At 38.9% G+C, this 19363-nt stretch overlaps 1 protein-coding gene and 1 pseudogene across 1 annotated transcript in view; both read left to right on the top strand.

Annotated features, from left to right (window-relative positions):
* Nucleotides 1-19363, top strand: part of LOC145397237 (uncharacterized) — a 78479-nt gene that overhangs the window by 43173 nt on the left and 15943 nt on the right. The window contains exons 15-17 of the mRNA XM_080270432.1: nucleotides 1435-1548; nucleotides 10843-11165; nucleotides 18895-19038. Coding sequence (XP_080126558.1) covers nucleotides 1435-1548; nucleotides 10843-11165; nucleotides 18895-19038 — 581 coding nt within the window. The remainder of the gene's footprint in view (nucleotides 1-1434; nucleotides 1549-10842; nucleotides 11166-18894; nucleotides 19039-19363) is intronic.
* Nucleotides 5297-5483, top strand: LOC145397378 (small nucleolar RNA U3; annotated as a pseudogene).

Genomic DNA, 19363 nt, shown 5'->3' with positions numbered 1-19363 from the left:
TTTTCTCATTCGGTCTCATTTTATACTTGGAAAGGGTTCAGCTGGGCCGAAACTGTTGTATTTCCACACTTAAACACAGATTTATGATTCCGGCTATATAGTTAAGATATGCTTATTTTTCTCGAATGCACATAAAGATTATTAAGGCATATAAAAATTATTGGTATTGATTATAAGGATGGGAGAAACAGTGACCTACACTAGCTCACTTTCTCTTTACAAATATTTATAATACTGCAGATGAACACAGTAAATTAGACACTGCTCACAGTACGGCTGAAACTAATGTCACACAAATTATTTCATGTGTTCCTATATTTCCCACAATAGACAATAAACGGTTCAGGTATCTGTTTTTCTTCTTCACTTTGTAAGGCCGAGGCAGCAGTATTTTCACAGCTGGCACATTTAAAGTAACTGGTATAATTTGTCCCTTACTCATTGTCATCTTTTACACTACTGATAACAACTTATGTAACATTTTTACCAACTCCAGAAGGTATCATTTAGATTTGGAGAGAGATAATTTCAGTAAAGATTTTTATTTAGAAGTATTGCATATTAACTCCTTTATTACAGAGATAAGGTCGCGACGATGATGATGTATGAAAAATGAAAAGACGTCCCAAGGCTGAAGGGGTTATATCCTTATAGCTTTATAACAGGCGTCGCATTAAAATTTGGGTATGATTCCACCAAGAGACACTGAACACAGACTGATGCTTACCGCTCACTGGGCATGGTGTTGATAATTCCTTCTGTACTTGTGTTTCTTTATTAATGGATCCTACTTCATTCCATCGTGAACTGGAAATTATGGCCGCATTACGAAAACAGAGTACGCCAAGGTGCAAGCAGCTCCGGAATTTGATTGTCACTATTGTAACACTGTGAGGATAATAACATGAGTATATGGAGCTCATATCACAATTCAAAACACGATTGGAAGTAATGGGCAAAAGTCAGGCTCCTTGCATGTTCAGTTATTTATTTCAGTAATGATGTCAGAAATACGGATTTGTCTTCCCCTTCCCGATGTCTGGTTTAATGATACTGCAGTAGGAACCAAGATGACGATGATCTGGACACCTACAAGAAGATAACAGTGTTAATGTTGATGGTTGGACTGAGGGCCGCTTCCACAGCTAATTAGTTTATCTTCAAGCAAAGGATACATAATTCGTGTACATCATTGGGGGAATACTATACATGTATCTGACTCAGGATCTCATGGTAACTGTTCTCATGCTGGTGTTAACAGTCCGCATTCCAACATCACCAAAGACGGCCATGGAAGCGGAATCAGAGTGAAAATTCAGTTGCCATCGTTCTAACAATAGGAACGGCTCTTGATGCAGTCGTGAATTTCATATATGATGCCTTTTATCTGCTGTCCATGTGAAAACCTGATTTTGCTGATTCTGACCCGTACAGAATGGCAGCCGTGAGGTAGTGTTGGGCCTGAACCACCTGCAGGGCGCCTTCTACCTGCTCTTCCTGAGCTACACCCTGGCCGCCCTCTCTCTACTGACGGAGAGCCTCGCTCATGCACGCTTACGTTAATAAACATTTCTGCTATGAATTATATGACATGTAAGCAATTAAAACCTAAACAGTGTGTAATAAATCTGAAATATTTTGTATTTTTCATCATATTTGTGTTTTTCTTAACCTAAGTACATACATGTATGCGCTTGCGTATATACCCAATAGGAAATCGCCAAATAATGTACCTGTAATTACAAGAGCCAAGCCACTGATTGGTTTTTGAGGCAGATCTGCGCGTGAGCAGATACATATTTAAAAATTCAGCTGAAATAAATCTCTGCCAAATGTACCTTCATCAGTAATTCAAGATGTGCATATACAAATCTGTGATGTTGGTTTAATTACGTCAGGAGATACATCGACACATGCGAATATGCACAGTTATGGAGCACATGTTACAGCAACAATCAGGAGCACAACTAAGCAATCCATGTTCCCCAGATAGTTTACATTCATCGACTCAGAACATCAGTTTTGGTGCAGTTGGTTCATTTCTTCAGGAGATAAAGTTGTCCATGCATTAATCCGCATTCAGTAGCATATTCTCGTAAACAGATATTCTTAACTGTCATCGTGAAATCTACATCACAAGCCAATTTTACTATTGTTCTCATCCTTTTGGTGCATTATCTTTGTTGCTACAACCAGGCGAGATTATTAATACTATGAACTGGTACGAAAGATGGCAACATCCTTCCAGCTTTATGCATGTGATAGATCTGTCATCCGTTTCCCTGTTATCACACTAATGTTAAACTTCTTGGTGAATTTTAATTTTATCAGATTGACTGGAAACCCAAGTCCCACTCAAGAACAGATTTGTCTCTCTCTCTCTCTCTTTCTCTTCTTACACACACACACACACACACACACATATATATATATATATATATATATATATATATATATATATATATATATATATATATATATATATATATATATATTCTCTTCTTACACACACACACACACACACACACACACACATATATATATATATATATATATATATATATATATATATATATATATATATATATATATATATATATATTCTGTGCTGACCACTTCCTCCTCAGACAGTTACCTGTTAACACTGGAGTCCTTTCTGCCATACAGGGACAAACCAACTATCCGCAATAATGATGTATCTATAGAAATGATATGTTTTTAATTTTGTCATGGACTTTTCTTAGTTTTTTTTTTTTTTAACAAAGTTTTGCTAACTATTGTGTCATCTAGTGCATTCGTTATTTTTACTATTAGGATTTTTATACTTGTGTGTACGTAAGTTTTTGGTACGTTACTGACTTCTTTCCACACTTTGTAACGGCTTGTGATTTTTGTTTACTTTGTTTTAGTAGTAATTTTACTCCAGACTCACCTTCAGATTTCTTTATTGTTATTTGACCTGGAATGATTTTTAAAATTAATTATTTTCACTAGGTTATTTTCACCCAAAAGTATTCATTTTGCACTTGTCAAGCAAAGGCTTTTATGCAGAAATTAATGCAATTTTATTTTATTACTTATGACTAAAATACAGTAAGGAAGAATATTACATGGACAGCCCTTTATTTCTTTCTTAGGCTCTAATGATGGTGGATGTATTGTACCGAAACGTTAGCCAATAATGATGATGTATGTACTGTACAAGCCCTGGTGATTCACTTCCTTTTATGAATGTGCTTTCCAAGCAAAAAGTCCGTGGCATATATATATATATATATATATATATATATATATATATATATATATATATATATATAGTAGTAAATATTTATATAGATAGATAGATAGATAGGTAGGTAGGTAGGTATATAGATAAATAGATACAGATAGAGAGATAGATATAGATAGATAGATAGATGCAAAGTGTGTTTGTGCTTAAGTACACACACACACACACACACACACACACACACATACATATACACGCGCGCGCGCGCGCACACACACAGAAGGAGAGAGAGAGAGAGAGAGAGAGAGAGATCCGGCTTAGGTAATCGTGACACACACACACACACATACACTTACTACTGCAACTCCCCCCACGGCAGTAAGACTATACACCATAATAGCGGTACATTATGGTTGGTGGGACTAGTACTGGCCTCCTTAGCACCGCCCACCACCACCAGGCCACTGTTATATGTACCCGCACCAGGCCTCCCTCACTCACTGGCTCTCTTGCCTTGGCCCCTCTACTTTTCCTTCACTGCTCCTCCACACACAGTAAGTGGCTTCACAGTACACTTCTCCTATGATATGGAGGGGGTATAAAACTAACTACAGTACGACGAACTGAGACTCGGGGAAATGAGAAAGATTTCCGATACGAGGCTATTTACGTTATATGAACCGAAACTAAAACTAGTGCAGTTCCACATGCAGTTAGTGGAGTTTTTCGTTTTTTTTTTCGTGGAGGGGGTGTACACAGACAAGAAAGCCTCGTCTCCTTCCCCCTGATTTTACGAGGACTCACTTTTTCTGCTCACGTGAATGAAAACTATGAGAGAATTAGCAAGACTCACAGTGATGGTCACGGCATTAATACTTAAACACCACTTGCCGCTTCTGATACTGGTGTTGTAATATATGCATAGTTTTTTAAATGGAATAAGGTGATAAGCCCCTAATCATGGAGAAGTTTTTTATCTTTTCCAACTGATAGCACACGACTGTATTTTGCTTCGAAGACTCTCCCGAAAATGAAAAGGCCAATGAACGTCGTATTTAATTTACCAAGTTCATCAGTCCAAAATCAGTAAAATCGCTGTGAGTTAGGAAGAAATTAATAAAGATAACGCCCTCCAACTGAAGATTTTGAAATAAACTAAAACTCTGCCCTTGCCCAGTCATTCACAATAATTTTTTTTTTTTATTCCCTATCAAATTATGTGAAATGAAGAGGAAGAGATTGGCTATGAGAGTGGATAGTAGTGAGGTACTTTGAAGGAGAAGAAGAGGGAGAGTGAAGCGGAAACACGAGATGGCAGTGTATACAAGAGGTATTCTGAGACCAGTTAAGACAGTTCATGAAAGTTAGGTGGGTGAGAGGGTGAGAGCAGCAAGACAAGATGTGGTGATAGATGGTACAAGAGGATAAATATGAGACGGAACGAGAAATCATTAGGGTAGCGTATCAGTGAGGTGGTAAAAGGATAGACTGAGACAACGTAGAAAAATAAAGTGAGAGAGGCTGTGAAACTAACTAGGAGTGTAAGAGTGTAAGGAATTTAGGAGAGGGGAAGGGAGACTGAGAAAAGGCTGGAAAGGTGCTGGTGTATTATGTTTTTAAAGGCAGTTGACTCGTCCAGAGAAAGGCCATTATTGTTTAGTGATGGAAATGACTGATTGTGATGTTGTCCAGACCAAACCTCACTGTATGTGGCGTCAGACAAACAGATTTATGGACTGACATTACATGGAAAAATTACATTTAGAGCAAATCGAAAAATGAAAAATCAAGAAGCGAACTATGTAGTCCTGTTTCCTCAGTAACATATATTCGTTTTATAATATCCTGTGCTGGCCTCATGTACCCTCAGGAAGCTGTTTAGAATAATACGAGTATGAAAGGTAAGAAAGAAAATAAGTTGGATTTTCGATCATTTTCCATAAATGTCATATGTTCCTTGCAATATGCTATCAGTTATTACATGACAGTAAAGAGAAGGTAAAGGATATTATGAAAGACAATGCAGAGAACACAAGGGATTTCGTTGTAAGAGAAGAAGGATCACATTATATTCTTTTTCCAATATCATTATTACTAATAAATGAAGGTTGGGAAGCAATGCTGAGTGCAAACACCACGATGAGGATTCTTAGTGCGAGCCCCTGAACGGGAAGCGGCACTGAGACTTCGTCCTGTGCATTGATGACCGTTCCGGCACCTTTGGGGGTTTGGAGGGGGCTCGCACAGGCTGAGTTTATTTATTAATTGAAAGCAGGCTGTGAAGCCTATGCCCAGAGTCGGACACATAAAAAAAAAAAAAAAAAAAAAAAACAAGACTAAAATCTGGACTGTAACTGAATTTACAAATCTATATCAAATTTTCCCTTTTCAGTACAGTCATTCTTACACAGAGCTCAGAATAAAATGGAGTAACATGATAAGATATAGAATATACATTAATTCATATTTTCATTTGCGGCATACGCTCTTTTTCACAATATCCAGTTCATAATTACATCGACATTTTACTTTTAAAAAAGGGCATACATTATAGTATGTAGTGTGGACATGAATATTTCATTCTTGCTATTATAAAGAATTTCATTCAGTTTTGGACAACCCCCTCATACTGTACTTAGAACATTCATGAAGACTCTATTACTAAAAGTATCTCTGGAAATTAATCACAGTCTTCAGGAAATTGCTGCTGCTGTTATTGTTGTTCTTGTTGCTGTTGCCACTATATTTCTTGCAGTGGTTGTTGTTGATGTTGTTGTTGCGTCAAGCTTATCTGAATGTTAACCCAGTGGACCGTAGCCTAATGCTGTCATTCTTTAACAATCCGCCATCCTCCTTTCGAGGGTTAAGAAGAAGTTGAAGGACAGTTGTAGCTGTGTCACCACGTGAAAGCATCTCTCTCAAGCAGCCTAGACACAAGAAAGGAAAAATACAAGATTCTTCTTAGTAAAATGGACTGTAATTTACTGACTGCTTTTAAGAGCTGAACATAGCTTAACCATGCCAGTGTAAGTGATTTCCCGAAACTCAGAGTAAATTATCTGGTGATAGCGCTGTTAACAAATCTACTGTAACAGCTGAAAAGCTTACCAGAAACGGTTTTAAGCCCTTCAAACCTTTACTCTTTTTTATATTTTATTCAATATAGCATAGACTTTCTAACTCTTAAGAGTTAGGTAGTCTTATTTAGATATTTTTTATTACTGTGTGCTTCTTTAAGATGACTATAACCGCTTAGTGACACATCCTCGCCTTGACAAAAAGTTTCCATTGTTGAACGAAATAATCCGACTGTAGCCTGAATAAATGCCTAAATCGACAATCACAACGAAACTGTTTAAGTTCAGGAGATATGAGATGACAGCGATTCAGATAAAATAAATTGCTGCAAATTAATATAAATTTATTCCAGTGTATGCTGTAGGGTGACACTGCAGATATATGATACAAAAAGTGTACGAGAGAGAATGAGGATAAAGAAGGCCTATTTTTGTCTATCTTCTGCATGAAGCTTATTAAGGTAGTTAATAATTTCTTGATATGTCTCATTTTCACCCTGGTATATAACCCGAGGTAGTCTCTTTGCATCCATGTCCTCAGGTATACTGCTGCGTGAACATACAGTCTGAGACCACGAGTTCGACCAGCACGAGAAGCAAACAGGGGGGTTTCTGTTTACGTGCTGTATGTGCAAGCTAGAGCATCACCAGTCCAGCATACCGTTCAACAGGTAAGAGTAACAGTATTACCGAACTCACAGAAAAAAAACAATGTTCAGATCAGTGGGTCTCAACCTGGGGACTGCGGCCCACTGGAGGGATGGGGGCACAGTGTACAGGCACAGAATTTCTTGATATTCCTCAGTCAGAATTTCCGAGGGATTCTTTTTGCGTCAACCTTCTCCCAAACAGCATATTCGGAGGTAATGTGGGGTAATTTCCTGAATATAAAAAGTAATCCAGTTGCTAATAACATAGGCGAGAGGAGCTTGACCGATGTTTGAGTAAGAATAATATGCGACTCCTTTATCAGCAAGTCGGCAATCCGGGTGGTTTTGTTGTTCTCGTCCATTTACCTCTGCAAAGAGGGTTTTGCTGTATGTTGTGCATCAGTCAAAGCAGAACAGATGTCTTCATTTAAAAAATGATCGCTGCTGTCCCCTTCCTGTGACAACTTTACCTCACCTGTTACCAAATATGCAGCTTAATTATTTCTACTGTCGTTATTTAACTTTTAGTGCTCATTTATGTGCATTGACCACGTCCTCAGTTTTACTTGCCTGAGTTCTTTGACTCTCATATTCAACATGTGCATTTGAGCGATGATTTGCTACTTGATTCTCCAGAAAATATGTGTAAGCTAGAAGGGGGCCGTGGAGGTTATTCACTTCTTATGGATAGACACAGAGCGGTAAAAGTGTGGAACCAGTGACTTACAATAATGTCTCTCAGCTAGAGCTAAGGTGGCTCGGTGTTAGTGTACTCACCCTGTGATAAGTTCGAGCCTGAACAGCGGCTGATGTTTAGAGTAAGCGCTGACAATGCCTCCTTTCAAATATATTCATGTTCACAGATGGTTCTGTTGGTGACATATTCAGACCGACATACACAGCATATACATAGAACACATCCACTTTCTCAGGAATCACTTCCTATAAACACCTCTTCCCCATTCGTACTTCGCTAGCATTGGAATGTGTTAATTGTTGTTATCACTCTCACTCCGAGAAGAAGGCTCGATCTTGAAGTGGACCTAATTCAAGATGTAACTATGTTGTACATAACGGTAGTTAATAAAAAATACGTCCTGCAACCGTCAGTGCTTTTATTCAAGTCCCCAGTTAAGCTGTAAAGTAAAGAGAGCCAAGAAGGAAGGAACATTTGACCGGACCGAGAATCGTAGTCAAGTTATTCTTGTTGAAAGTGGCACAACACACCAAATAGTAGTGAGAAAATAGCAACCAGGTCCAATTTCACTGAATATATGAGCCTCATTATTTTTACTGGTACCTACGACTCTTATCCTATTTGCTTTACAACCACTTCCCTCCCATTTGGTACTACTTTCTCTTCTCTCATTATCATATCTCTAGCTAGCAGTAAATAGTCCTCCATAACGAATTCTCCTCATAATTTTGCCACCTCGACATGATTTCACATAACTTACGTTAGAATTCTCTTAGTGGTGGAGTTGATTAGGACATACAATTATCAAGTCCATTAACCTTTGACTTCAAATATTTCTCAAAATTTATTATGATTACTACCTGGTGTGTGGTGTGTGGGGTGAAGAGAAGACGAAAGGGGGTGCAAGGAACAGCATGGTGGTATGAAGAGGTGAGACAGGCTGTGGCACAAAAGAAAAAGCATATAATGTATGGATGTAAAATAGGGGCGTGGAAGAAGTTGAGAGATGGAAGAGTTATATGTAGAAAGGAAGAGAGAGGTGAAAGGATTAGTAAGAGAGAGTAAGAAGAGAGTGGATGAGGAATATGGAAGGAATTTGAGTGTCAAGTGGAGGGAATGTAAGAAAATGTTCTGGAAAGAGGTAAAGAGAGGCAGACAGGGTGGCAATGAAGTTAGTAGGGGAGTGAAAGATAAAAATGGTGGATTACTAGTTAAGAAGGGAGAAAAAGTGAGCAGATGGAGAGAACACTTTAATGAATTGTTGAACAGAGAATGAAAATAATGCGAGTAAAAGTGGCTAGGGAATGGTTGGGAGAATGAAGGAGATGAGAAGACAGGAAGAAATCAGTAGGATGGAAGTTGTGGAAGCAATGAAGAAAGTCAAAATGGGGAAAGCCCCAGGAATTGATGGAGTGTGTGGTGAAATGCTGAAGCATGGGGGAGAAATAGTAGTAGAATGGATGTGTAAGATGTGCAGATTGGCCTTGGAGGAAGGTAGAGTCCCGGAGGATTGGAAGTCAGGTATAATGATTCCCTTGTGCAAAGGGAAAGGGGAAAAAGAAGTGTGTGGTAATCATAGGGGTATTTGTCTTCTTAGTGTACTAGGAAAAGTATACGGTAGGATACTTATTGACAGACTTTGGGAAATAACAGAGGAATTAGTTGGAGAAGAACAGGAAAGCTTTAGGAAGGGAAGAGGTTGTGGAGATCAGATATTCATTCTTAGATCTTTAGTCGAAAAGTTTCTAGAGAAGGAAAAGAAAATGTATGCGGCCTTCATGAATTTGGAGAAAGCATATGACAGGGTGGGTAGACAAGGATTGTGGAAAGTATTAAGAATATATGGAGTACATGGGAAGTTGTTGAATGCTGTGAAGAGTATGTATGAGGGTGCTGAGGCTGCAGTGCGTGTGGATAGTGAATTGAGTGAGTTTTTCTATTTGAAGGGTGGGTTGAGACAGGGGTGTGTCATGTTTCCATGCTTGTTCAATCTGTATATGGATAGGGTTATAAAAGAGATACAAGGTAGGCTGGTGGATGTTGGAGTGGCCATAGTGAGAGGGGACATTGTTTGGAAACTCCCTGTACTGTTGTTTGGAGATGATACTATGTTGTTAAGTGAAGGCGAAGGGGAGCTGTAAGGCTTGGTGGATGAGTTGGGGAGAGTGTATAAGAGACGGAATCTAAAGGTGAATGTAGGGAAGAGTAAAGGTATTGTCTTCGAGAGAGGTGAAGTCAGTGAATCTACAGTACAGTGAGGTTGGAAAATGTGAGTATGTTTAAGTACTTGGGTTTTGTGATGAGTAAGGATGGAAGTTTGGAGGGTGAAGTGCTTGAAAGGGTACAACAAGGAAGAAAGGTTGCTGGTTCCTTGAAGGCAGTGATAAGAAACAGGGAAGTGAGCATAGAAGTGAAAAGTTATTACATGACAGTATTGTGATATCAACTCTAACATATGGAAGTGAAGCTTGGACGTTGTTGGAAGGACACAAGTCATCTGTGAGAGCAGTGGAAATGAGTTATTTGAGAGGAGCCTGTGGAGTCACATGGAGAGACAAACTGACAAATGAGGATGTGAAGGAGTGTTGTGGTGTGGATGTGGATGTGATAGGAAGCGTTAGGAGAAACACATTGAGGTTGTTTGGCCATGTGGAGAGGATGGAGAGTGAAAGACTGACGAGGAGAGTGTATGTGAGTGCCGTGGAGGGGAAAAGAGGGAGGGGAAGGCCAAGGATGAGATGGAGAGATGGAGTGGTGAGGTATATGAGAGAGTGTGAATTGGGAGTAGGGCAGTGAAATGGCGGGGGACAAGATAACGTGGAGGCGCTTTGTTTGTGGCCACCCTGTATGGGATCAAGGCGTCTGGCAATAGACAGGTAGACAGACTACATGGCTTATGGCCATACAGTGAAATCCGTATTACTGATATTTATGGTTCGGTTGAACTTTGATCTTCGAAGAGGGCCCATGGAATATCGAAACTTCCGTATCGTTTAAGATAAATGTAGTTTCAGTGTGCAATGGCATCATGCTTCAAACTTCCTTCCACAACATATAGTGTGGCGTGACGAGCCGAGAATTGCTGAAATATTTGAATTACAACCAGATACCAAACTGTGATTGTTGTTGACTCAACTTTTTCGGCCTGGATTGATTGGGAATAATCCATGGAACGTCTTTCCCTGGCAGAGTATGTTGAATGACGGGCCGAGCGTGGCTACAATATTAGCTAAACGAGCCAGAATTGTGCGTCTGTGGCAGGAGGGTACAGCCGTACGTAAGATCTCACGTAGGACAGGTGCCAGCGTGACCACCGTGTACCGATGGATCCGTCGCTGGCAGGAGGAGGGATCCCTACAGACCCGCCCCTACAAAAAGCGGCCCAGAGCGGTGTTGTGGCAGCGGGAGGTGGCTGCCGCAGCTGCAGCGGCTGCACACCATAATGTCCATATCCAGCCCAGCCACTGGACCCACACCATGCGGTTATACTATCCACAGGAGGCATTGGACTCGTACGCGAGAAAAATTTACAGTCTTCTAATTTTGTATCATGATTTATGGCACACATATTGTAATTATGTTGGTGCTGAGGCTTTAATGGCAGATTTTAAAAAGTCCACATAAACATAAGAAGAGAGGATATCTGCAGTAGGCCAGTTGGCCCATACTGGGTAGCTCCTGCAAGTGCGTAACTAAACTACTAGACTAAGAGGATGGCAAAGATGAAGGCTCTCCCCGTTAATCAAACCTTCCAGCCGAACCCAGCAGGAAAAAAGTCAAAAAGAACACCACACAATATATAAAAATTTTTATGGGAAAGTGTAAAAGGAAAAAAGAGAATGTCATAGTTAAACCTGAAAAAGATAGACAAATAATTACTGACTAGGACAGTTTTTATATTCAACCCTTACTTGCCATATGCTCATCACGCCTATTCTTAAACTTCCAGTGATAAGAGTAGCAAATATAACACAAGGTAGCTTATTCCATACGCCCAGTACTCTATCGCCAACACAATTTCTACCCATAACCAAACTAAAACAGAGTAGGAAAAGTCATCCTGAAGATATCTCAGTAAAATTACTATTCTCATTAATTAATTGCCAAATTGGCGCCGCCTTTCCATGTTTTATGTTGAAATGAGTCTTTCACAGGGTACTTGTTTCTGTTCCTGGATTACCATAACTACTTGGCATTTTTATCTTCTTACCTCTGAAAACTATAAATGAGGATTAGAGAAGGCGTGCATAGCCTATATATTCCGCCGATGTCTTCCAGTAGCTGGCCATATTTTATGTTCTTAACAGGCATCTTTTAATTTGAATGCTGGCAGTCAAACGCAAGTGATGTTGGGTTGGATTAGGCTTGGTTTGGTTAAATTATTGAGTTTACCATAGCTTTGGCACGGGATACACTGACACGTGCAGTTGGAGCGATGGTTGGTAAACAACGCGGCCAGCCGAAGAGATCGTCGGTAAACATTGCAGCGGGCGTCCAGGCTGCTTCCTTAACTACCCCAAAATAGGTATATTTTGTTTCTTCCAGTCACTTCTTGTTGTCACATTTCAACAGTTAACTGCGTTGCAAATGTATCAAAACTACTCACCTTGAGAGCGTGAGTTTGTTATAAAATAGGTGGAATCTATGCGCCCGTTTGGTAAACGGTTACCGGTACCCTTTTTTTTTTCTTTTTTAATGAAAGGCAGAAGGAACGAAAGGATAGAAGCCTCCAAAAAAGCATTTGCTTATCCTTCATGATCAGCTGTATAGAAAATAAAGTTTCCAGGTCTGCCATCTTGTATAGAGGTTCTAGGTTTTTTCCTTTTTTCCCATTACGTCCCTATACGGTAATGGTTTGTATATAACCACTTCAGCCTTAGTACGTTTTTTGGCTTTATTTTTGCTACCTAAGGACGATTATATTTATTTAAGGAGAGATATCTAGCAGCGAAGGAGTAATGGAGGCTGTATCTAACCCGTCCAGATCGCAAAGTCTCTCAGAAACTGGATAAAATCATGACAAAGTAAAACAGATGCAATGAATAAACGTAGTGAGAGTAATTTCTGTTCATGATGTGACTTTCACATGAGGACGAAAATGTGTGTCTTCCATTTTCAGTTACGGTACTTATCCATTGCATATTAATACTGTTATGAACATGTTGCCTTATGCTGCATTTTGTGAGGGATGGCCTCTACAAAAGGATCTCCAGGCGATTGTTCACATTCAGTATCGATCACTCTCCCCATGGCACACAACCCTTCCATAATAGCTCCTACATATTATCTCTCTACTTCGTTTATCCTCTCCATTGTACAACCTTATATTCTGCAATATAACACATTCAGGTGTAACTCAATGTAGCCGAGTGGTTAGTTGGTTGCCTACGAACTTGCCGGCCCAATAGGGTAAGGATTCGAATCCCGATGCTGGGCGCTTGCGATACTCAGCCCAGGCACATATCCATCCTCAGTGGGTTGGCAGGAAAAATGATTAACTAGGGTAACACATAGGGGAGCTTATGTGTGATAACCAGGATGGTGCCGAGGCTTTGTATCCTTTGATGGTTGATGAATAACCAACCATAGGCTCAAAGGCCTAACTTACTGGGAGCATCGAAACTGAGTACCTCATGACGCATGCCTCCACTTTAACTTTTCAGGTCAAAATCAACACAGAGACAGATTCCAGAGATGATTTTCATTCATGTCTGACACTGCAATAAAAAATATATATATATATTTCCTTGGTCATCTTATTAACAAAAATGACACATTTTCATTCTATACTTTCTACTGGCAGACATTATGTGACTTGAGAAAGATTAAACAAAAAATGAAGGGGCAGGTGGCAAGGTAATGAATAACTTAAGGTGTGGATTAACTGTTTCAGTACGGCACGTCTTTTGTGTTATAAAATAGTTAACCACAGACGAGACTTCAATTTACTAGAGATTATTTGTGTTAGATTAGATAGAATATTTATCAACCCCTAGCATACTATCTTTATTTCACCTTAACTGGGCACATGTGATTGTCCTTGTGCAGCTAGCTTCACGTAGCTCACTGGCAGAACGACAAGACTACGGCGCTACGTATCGTAGGACTGCTTCGTGACAAGTATAATTTTCTAAGATTCATCTGTTGCTACAACTAAGCAATCAAGATGGAGAGATGACAATTTAAGCTAAATCGGAGTAAAAAGGGTATAGTGAGTTCCCTTTATTTGACCAAAATCGTTAAGTAGTCACAAGAATAGAACAAATTATGGCATCACTCAGGATGAAAATAATTGCTGAGATACAGCTGGACGGTACATGAGAAAGTGACGAATCTTATTAAAATGTCTAGTTCATTTTTATACTTGCTGCTTTCAGACAATTTGTGTCAGCTAAGAGGAAACCCATCGTAGTAACGGAGTTAAACAAAATGATAACTATATCAGTTCAGTGTCTTGTTTTCTTTAAACATACGATCTTAAATCATAAAAAAAAAGCTAGGCAATTGGTGCTCAGGGGTATGACCAGGCTATTTGAAAACAATAAGTGAGGGAGAAAGAAAAATCACCCGTGCAACATACCCTCTTGCTAGTCCGTCAGGGTAATGCGAGAGGTACACCATGCAGTTGCCATGGATCATTTATATGAAAGGGAGAACTGAAAATATACCATAGCAATGGAACCTGGAGAAATATAATCTTATGCAATAATTCTGTTCTGAGTGTTTCAGTGACTAGGATGGATGCCCAGCTTATACCAGCCAATATAACCTACCGGTAATTTTGAAACTAAAAATAAAGGATACTAACTACACACTGGATACTATGTTCTACTAATCCATCGCTCTATATCCATATTACTTTCTCTTAACTATAGCTGACTTCTCTAGTTAGAAACCTCAGCAAAGCATTTTATGTCCTTTTAATATCATTCAAGAAATAAAGACCGCAAACCTGTTTGTTTACTTTTTCTCCCGATACACTGTTCTCAATGCTGTAGACCTTTCTTGATAATGGCTTCTAGATCCCTCTTAAATTTGGATTCATTGACTTCTGTATTAATTTAAATGTATGAATTATCCTCGACGAAGTTTCTTATATTAAGTACTTGGCAATTTCTTACACAGAATATCATTTGTCAACCATCTAGCCATTTGCACAGTGCATCACGACCCCTCTGGAGTCCATCACAAAAACCTATGTTCATGAGACGCAATTCTGTCAGACAGTAATTTGATTTAAACCGTCTTGTTTTCTCTCCTAACATGTACATACATACTAGATAGATGTGGAACAATAAGGGGCGTAATATGGGGCATCACTGCAGTCCACAGTAGCGAAGCTCCCAGTACCCTTAAGACCATAGGTGTGATTGACTGAATGGGTCGCTCCAAGAGGTGTTCACGAAATTATAATTGGCCAATACTTTTGCTGTCTTCCAAAATTTTGGGAATATTTCAAAGGTCAGTTAAATTATTCAACATGTAAAAATTTGACACACTCCTCCTTGCCCACCTCAAAAAAAAAAAAAAAAAAAAAATATATATATATATATATATATATATATATATATATATATATATATATATATATATATATATATATATATCTTGTGGGTTAACCAATCGTTAACATGAAATTCTCCATACCAGTACCTCTTTCACTTCGAATATTGGTTCAGTCACTGAGGCTTGTAGTCTCATCGGTTAAGCAAGATTCTTAACATCTCTTCCTTGGCAATTTTTTTTTTTTAGATGGATGGTTAAAATCCCTTTGTACGTCACTTATGCAGAATATGGCGATATTAAATGGGCTTTATGTGATACAGAAGACAGTAAACTGTGACAAACCAAATAAATCGCTTAGGAAAAGGTGTTAAGGAGCTTCCTCAACCAACGAGACTGCGGCCCTAAATATAGATGTCGCTTGAGGATCCATGGCTAGACCGATGTTTACAAAACACCGATAAACAGTTATTTAAAGTGGAACACATTCCCTTATCTCTGCCTGAAGACACCAGAGCCTGCCCTAAGAAATGATAGCTTTGTATATTTCTGGTGCGTTCCATGTGATAAAGACTAGTTGGCTTTCTTCCTTTGCAAGCAAACCATTATTATGATATCACAGATCTTCTACTGCGTTTGTCATTTTCTTAATTAAAACCCTTTCCCTTTCTGATAGGCAACTTCAAAATGAGTTTAGTTCTTATTTGTACTGAACAACTTGAACTAACTTACGAAAACTCTGTTATTCCTCGCACTGCTTCTCTTTTAAGTCATTTCCCCAGAGTAGGTTTCCCTCAAACTTCAACCCACAGCAGTTCAGGTCCGACTGCTACAGTTTTTTACGAATGGAGGACATCTGTATTCTGGGGTGTTGATATTTCTTGTATAATTGTTTTTCCTTCCTTTGCTCATATGTAAAAAAAAAAAAAAAAAAAAGCATTAGTAAACGATTGAGAGTTTTATTCTAACCCCGCAATTCGAATAGTCTCATTTAAATATAATACAACCGTATATAGGCAGTAGGAATAAACAGAAAAATACTTCACCGTAACAGAGATAAGCCTTTCACCATTGTGACATCGTTTATTCTTTATTCTCTGTACCACCACACATCGTAGATCTTAAGAAATAAATTGTTTTAGCTGGAGGACGTAGATGTATGTATTCTTCAACGTTTAGTTTAGTACAGCTTTCCTGGACTCAATAAAGTCGTCTGGAGGTAGGAAGGAGAGAGAGAGAGAGAGAGAGAGAGAGAGAGAGAGAGAGAATCCGTATTGATGATTAACTTTCACAATTACAGACTGACACTATGGACTACCAAAGACTTTTCTGTTTAAGTGCGTTCGTTCTCCTCGTGCTGGTGGTCCAGGGGCTGAGTCAGAAGGTGGGCGTTGAGCATGTAGCTGAGATGGTGGGTCAGGTGGTGGAGCAGCACCTCACTGGCTGTCACTTGATTTTTCTTTCCACTGCTCCACACACACAATTAACCTCAGCCATTATCAGGTAATACATGTCATTCAGGGTGGATGGTTGACATTTTTACTGAACGATGATCAATATATATATATATATATATATATATATATATATATATATATATATATATATATATATATATAAATAGAGAGAGAGAGAGAGAGAGATCTGATATATATATATATATATATATATAGAAAGATAGATAGATAGATAGATATAGATATATAGATATATATAGATATAGATATATAACTATCTATCTATCTATCTATTTATCTATCTTTCTATCTTTCTATATATATATATATCTATATATATATATATATATATATATATATATATATATATATATATATATAAAAGCTTCAATATACACCAATCTGTCAGAACATGAAAAAGACTGAGTGGGTAAAGGAATGAGTGAAAAAAAATGCCCGAATATGAGTGAGTATGAAAAGGAGAGAAACAAGTAAGCTTCAGTGCGTGTGAGAGGCTGAGGGAAACTAAGTGTTAGAGTCAGTGAAAGACTAGGAATGAACACAGGAGAGTGAAGGCTGCATGTTAGTAGAGAGCTGACACTAAGCGTCGGCGTATATCACGGCGTGAATGGGAGACGGAGGGAGAATGTGAATGCCTGTGAGTGGGCAAGTGATTGAAATTAACAAAGTGAGTCAACATGTGAGAGACTGTCAGATGTAACAACAATATGAAAGTGACTGAGTTAAAGTAGAAAACTTTACTGATATAGTGTTGCAACTATTTGATATTTGTATGGTAGGTGGATCGCCTCCTTAATATCTCTATGTTATGACTCGTAATATGTTAAATACAGAATACAATATTAATAACCCTCTTAGTACCATTACGACATTGGATTTTCTTTTGCTACATCAGACGATTTTTCTTTACATATACAAGGTACATAATGCTTTAAGCAATCTCTACAAGCCCTTTTACTGCTGTGGTGACTTGAGGTGTTTTCTTGCTATCCGAAGACGATTCAGTTCAATGTAGGAGAGATTTTTATGTCTGGATAGGTTAGATTTACTGCATGCTTCATTTTTACGTGTGTCTATTGCCAGACGCCTTAATCCCGTAAGGGGTGGTCGCAAACAAATCGCCTCCATGTCGCTCTGTCCTTGCCGTTTGACTTCACGCCCTCTGCTCACATCTCCCAGTCTCATTCATCTCTCCACTACATCTCACCAACTCATTCTTGGCCTCCGCCTCCTCCTATCCCCCTCAACATTACTCACATGCACTCTTCTAGTCAGTCTCATATTTTCCACTCTTTCCACATGACTAACCCATCTCAAATTATTAAATTTTCTCTTAACACTGCAGTCACACCCACATCAACATCACAATTCTCCATTACTTCTTCATTTGTCTCTCTGTCTCTCCATGTAATCCTACATGCTCCTCTCAAGTAACTCATTTCCACTGTTCTCACTCTTGTGTCCTTCCAACCGGGCCCAAGCTTCACCTCTGTATGTTGAATTGGGATCACAGTACTGTCGTGCAGCGACTTTTGTACTACCATGCTCACTCCCTCTTCCCTCTCTTTATCACTGCTTTCAATGAACCAGCAACCTTTCTTTCCTGCTGTACCCTTTCAAGCACTTTTAAGACCTCACTTATCCACTTCAGTAGGATTAAAGTAGTTTTGTGGGAGCATGAATATAGTAAAGTTGATGTATTTTGCTAAGTGGTTAGATGTTTTATATTAACCATTTCAATATGATGATGTCTTTAGTTTATCCTTTGTATCTCCATACGCATTTTTATTTTAATCTTATTATCTTCGGACGATTTTAGAAAAGGCGGGAGAAACTTTTCCAGCCGAATGTGCCAGATACAATCTTCATTTAACCCTGTTCCAAAATGATGAGGCCACTTCATTTTTTTTTTCTTTATCAAATGTTTTCCTCAGATTCAGAAACTCTTGAGTGATTTTTTTTTTTACATTCTTGAAAATTGGTTAAATTATTATCATTTTTCATACCGTTGTCCCGCCATATTCCTGAGTGGTATGATAGCCATATATCAAGGCAGATTAGTTGTTTAATGAGGGTGGTGTGCGCCTATTACTGTCGCGGCATATCCAGTCACTCTGCGTTCCCCAGACTGTGCAAAAGACAGAAGATTCGTATAACAGAGTTCCCGAATGTGATAACTCTTGTGAAGCAGCACGGTAACAAGCATCATCATTATGGATAGAATTATAATACGACTTCTACAAAAGACTATGTTTTTCAGGCGCGTGGATTTTGGAGTGGTGATGGTGGCAGGGTCAGTGGAGCAGCAAAGCCTTCCCCAGGGACTGTGGGGGGACACCAGGACCACCTGCCGGGCACTCATCATACACATCAGTGACACTACCAACACCAATACCACCCTCAGGTACTTAAGCTGGTATAAAGGAAAAATGAAACAGTAATTCCAGTTCTATGAAGAACTGATATGGAAACAGGTCATTTTCTCAGCGGGGTAATTTTAAATATAAACGAATATCCCAAAAACGATAAATGAATGTTCATATTGACTTTAACTGCAGGTTGAACCACCTCCGAAATTGTGTATTTTTTAAGGAATCAAAAAAGCATTGCTGTATCTCATTTTTAAAGTCCCACAGAGCTCAGTATTTGTCAGCCTAACTACTACAACGATGCCCTATTGCACTGACGAGAAGTCTACACATGATGTCACTGTGCATACTGGAGGGTGT

Source organism: Coenobita brevimanus, chromosome 40 (genome assembly GCF_032717465.1).
Source record: "Coenobita brevimanus isolate Jiangsu-jjx chromosome 40, ASM3271746v2, whole genome shotgun sequence".
Taxonomy (NCBI): Eukaryota; Metazoa; Arthropoda; class Malacostraca; order Decapoda; family Coenobitidae; genus Coenobita; species Coenobita brevimanus.
Note: the sequence above shows the minus strand (reverse complement) of the source record. Positions and strands in the feature narration are given on the sequence as shown.